Below are 4,143 nucleotides of genomic sequence, written 5' to 3'. Positions count from 1 at the left end.
AAACTTATTTAACTCTTCACAGCTCTACAATGCAGAAAACATTACCACCAAAGCAGATGTGGTTTCCAAGGTGAAGACAAGATTTACAGCTGGTCATAATGCTGGGAGTGAACAAAAGTGGACAGAACACTTACCATCACCAAATCCATTGTATCCGTCACCACCCCCAAAGCTTCCTCTGCTCCCACCACCGCCACCACCACCCCCATAGCCTCCTGGAACACAAAACAGATGAGAATGTTTTCCTGAACATACATCCTCAGCATGTAAGCCAAATGATGCACGAAATTAAAAGAAGAAAGAAAGAAAAAAAAAAAAAAAAAAAAAAGGAGAGATCACATTCAATACAAGCATTCCAATTATTTACCTCTGCCACCAAAGTTTCCTCCTCGGCCAAAGTTCCCTCCACCACCGCCAAAGTTTCCACGACCCATGAAGTTGCCCGAGCCACCCCCACGACCTACAAAATATTTTGCTTCAATTATATTAATTGAAAACTAGTTACATAAAATAACCATGCAAAACTCCAAACATACCTCTCTGAGAGCTAGCAGTCTGCATCTCTTGTTTTGAGAGTGCTTTTTTCACTTCACAGTTATGTCCATTTATAGTATGATATTTCTGAACTAGAGAAAATTGTGAAATAGGAAAGTCAGAAAATCAAATAATTGAAAGCATTATGCTGTAAAACTCAAAGAAAGCTACTATAAGGCATTACCATTAAATCTATCCCATTTCTTACAACAGTCAAGCCATGAATTATGCCAACATCTTAAATTCCACACTGTTGTGAAATCCATCCTGTAAGCCATTTCTCACTGAAGTTACATACCAACAATTTTATCAACTGTATCATGATCATCAAATGTTACAAATGCGAAGCCTCTCTTCTTTCCACTTTGTCTGTCTTCCATGACTTCTATGGTTTCAATCTTCCCATATTTTTCAAAGTACTCTCTTAAATTATATTCTTCTGTATCTTCTTTTATTCCACCAACAAATATTTTCTTTACTGTGAGATGTGCCCCAGGCTTTACAGAATCCTACAATGCCAAAAGAGACAGTCAGTGTCTTAAATTATTAAGTAAATATTAGGAAATAACGTTAACTGAAATACTAACTTACCTCTCTTGAAACTGCTCTCTTTGGTTCAACCACACGACCATCAACCTTATGTGGTCGAGCACTCATGGCAGCATCCACCTCCTCCACACAAGAGTAAGTCACAAAGCCAAAGCCTCTGGAACGTTTTGTTTGTGGGTCTCTCATCACCTGCAAAAACACAGGGTGTACTCTGCATTTCTGTGCTAGATTAACTACCCATGGCCTTCCAAAGGCACAAAATAATATTTAACACTTTACCACACAGTCCGTGAGTGTGCCCCATTTTTCAAAGTGCTCTCTCAAGCTATCATCTGTTGTTTCAAAGCTCAGACCTCCAATGAACAGCTTTCTCAACTGCTCTGGCTCCTTTGGCTCATGGCCCTAAGAAATCAAAAATCAAAAACATTTTGAATACAAACCCTGGAGTTAAAGTTTCACAAAATTACTAAAAATTTTCTGTGCATATTATATTTACAAATAAATTGAATAAATTTACATGAAAATAATGACTTCTAATAGATTTAGATGACAGCATAGTTAACACTTAATGAGGTGTAATTTTAATTAAAACATTAACTAGCTAACAACTTAAAGAGTGCTCAAATGGAAACAACAGTAAAGAGACTTCAATATACTAAATAATTTGGTTGCTTCCAGCCCCATGCAAGTGCATTAATTTTACGCCTATCTTACGTTCAAGTTGCATATTGCTCTGTAGAGATTAACAATGAAGCACTACTAGATAAAAGAGAAGTTCTACCACTTTAGAAAAAGAATTAATAGTGAGGAACTATAAAAATTTAAGAACACTGTGTACAAGAAATTGTCCAAATTCAGCGTCTAGTGTTTTGGGATACCCATTTTGAAAGGTTGTTTTTACTCATTTTGAAGAAATGTCTCAATTCTTAATTTCTTAAAATTGTAAATTTTGTATTCTGATTATTTTTTGAGTGCATGCAAGTAAGAAAGTAGTACATACACATGGTTTTCAGTGTTAGGGGAAATACCTGTTAGACATGAATCAAAATGGGCTTATGTCTTAAAGATAAAAAATGTCTTGAATTGTACCTAATCAAAGACGAGTAGTGGGTACAACTACTAGATTAAAACTGGTCACTGGTCATTAAAACAATCACCATAAACCAAACAAATTTAATTTAAGCTCTTGACAATATCACTTATATATGACCAGATACATTTTAAAATGTGCTAATTTTCAAATCCCAGTTTTCTGTAGTAGAATTGAAGCATGCTTATATGTGCACTGGTGTTTCTGCTCTCTTTCAGTGTCGCAATGTTTTATTTTTGTCAGGCAGGGAGATATCCTGTATATTTGTCAGGAGTTTACGAAAAATTATTTTACAATTTTCTCCCATCTCCAAGACAGAGAAGCAACCAGATTAAAATCTTATTTGCAAGTCAGTACATTTTGCATAAAAACACTCCACAACGAGGTGCTGACCAGCTATGCTGCTAGCTTGCTGTGCTGCATATGACTTCAATTCTGCAGCATCAACGTGTTCACTGCAATGGGTTAACCTAGACAAATCTGCAGCATTAGCCTGAGAGCTGAACTACATAAAACCATCCCCAGATTTCTACAAGTAGATGTCTTGCTTCAAACCTGAAAACAAAGTGTTTTAAACCTTTGCCAGCATTTGAATAAAGGGGGTGGTGGTGCTAGGGTTATTCAGAAAAACAAATATCCCTTTTTAGTGCAACACACCACCCTAAAGAGCAATTAATGTTGTGAAGCAATGCAGACAAAAGAGAATTTCTGAATTATATACTGCCTTAGGAAAGTATTGCTTAATAATGGTCAAGTTGTACTACAGGTAAAAATACCAGAGATTATAAAAAGCTGGCTGAGAAATAGCTCCGTTTTTGTGCCTGCTAAACTTAGTGAGGAAGAGCCCCAGCATTCTCAGTAACAACTTTCCCTTTAAAACACTAGCTTTGTTACTACAGAACATGATTGACAGACAATGGTCCTGCGACTACAAAGGAAAGCCCCTTTTCTACAGTCTTCCACATATAGAAGCCGCTTCAGGTTAAGTGAAATATTGTATTTTGATGCTAACTGTATTTTTTCTAAAAATCTACTGACACAACTTAAGTTTTTGGTGGGATTATATTAAAGCTGAAAACATTAAGTGTTTCAAACTATCCTATTCATATTAAAGGAAATCTATTATGTGAAACTGCTTAGTTTAGGCTTCTTCAAAATAAAAATTATATATATATATATATATAGGGGAAAACTGGACAGACTTATACAGTTCTCTGACACCCCTCATGGCTATAAGTTTTTCAGCTAGCAACTCATTAAAAGGATGACCCAAGAACTCTTCAGGTCACTCCTGAAAGGAAAAGGGAAGTCCTTTTCTGCTTACTTTTATTAGACACAAATGAACAGCCATTCTCATGTGGGAGGAAAACCTGTTATTACAATTTGCCTCTTCTGAGAAAAATTATCATCAGGATACACCTATGTCACAAGAACTCTCAACAGAAATAAAAGGCAACATTTTTTTAGGGAAATAGTTGTTACTTCAGGCATTTTGTTCTCACTGGGAATAGGCATCTCTAGGTTTTTCAGTGTTGTCCTCTATCACAGAAAATGTTTTCCAGTCCTTCTGGTGCAAGTTAGTGATAACAGCAGTCTCTCCTGGGCAAACTTAGCACAAAACATCTCTCCCTTCCTCCCTAGTGGAACTACCACACAGCTCAAGGAGACCCGCAGGCTCCCCCGCCAGCTGATCCTTCGGGCCAGCCATTTTGTAGCGCTCCTGCCGCCGCGGGGGGAGCAGCAGAAGCAGCAAGCAAACCCAGCCTGCCTGCAGTCAGCAAGCTGCCAAGAAGCTTCATTTCTCCCTAAGCCGTTTAAGGGATTTTCCAAAGATATTTTCGGCCCTGAGGAGGCGGGAAGCTTTCTTTCCAGTCTCGACTCCTGATTTCCCCGCGCAAGCCAGCCCTGCGCACCACCGACCGCCTCCATTTTGTGAGCGAACTCGGCTCCTCTCTCCACCCTCAATATGG

General features: G+C 38.0%; 1 protein-coding gene across 1 annotated transcript in view; it reads right to left on the bottom strand.

The window, feature by feature from the left end:
* Positions 1 to 4,143, bottom strand: part of HNRNPA3 (heterogeneous nuclear ribonucleoprotein A3) — an 8,879-nt gene that overhangs the window by 3,067 nt on the left and 1,669 nt on the right. The window contains exons 3-8 of the mRNA XM_009996176.1: positions 1,363 to 1,485; positions 1,126 to 1,272; positions 833 to 1,043; positions 537 to 626; positions 368 to 460; positions 135 to 215 (exon numbers count right to left, since the gene is read on the bottom strand). Of these exons, the coding sequence (XP_009994478.1) occupies positions 135 to 215; positions 368 to 460; positions 537 to 626; positions 833 to 1,043; positions 1,126 to 1,272; positions 1,363 to 1,485 (745 nt within the window). The remainder of the gene's footprint in view (positions 1 to 134; positions 216 to 367; positions 461 to 536; positions 627 to 832; positions 1,044 to 1,125; positions 1,273 to 1,362; positions 1,486 to 4,143) is intronic.

The sequence above is a fragment of the Chaetura pelagica genome, unplaced genomic scaffold (genome assembly GCF_000747805.2).
Source record: "Chaetura pelagica isolate M959 unplaced genomic scaffold, ChaPel_1.0 scaffold3, whole genome shotgun sequence".
NCBI classification, from domain to species: Eukaryota; Metazoa; Chordata; class Aves; order Apodiformes; family Apodidae; genus Chaetura; species Chaetura pelagica.
Note: the sequence above shows the minus strand (reverse complement) of the source record. Positions and strands in the feature narration are given on the sequence as shown.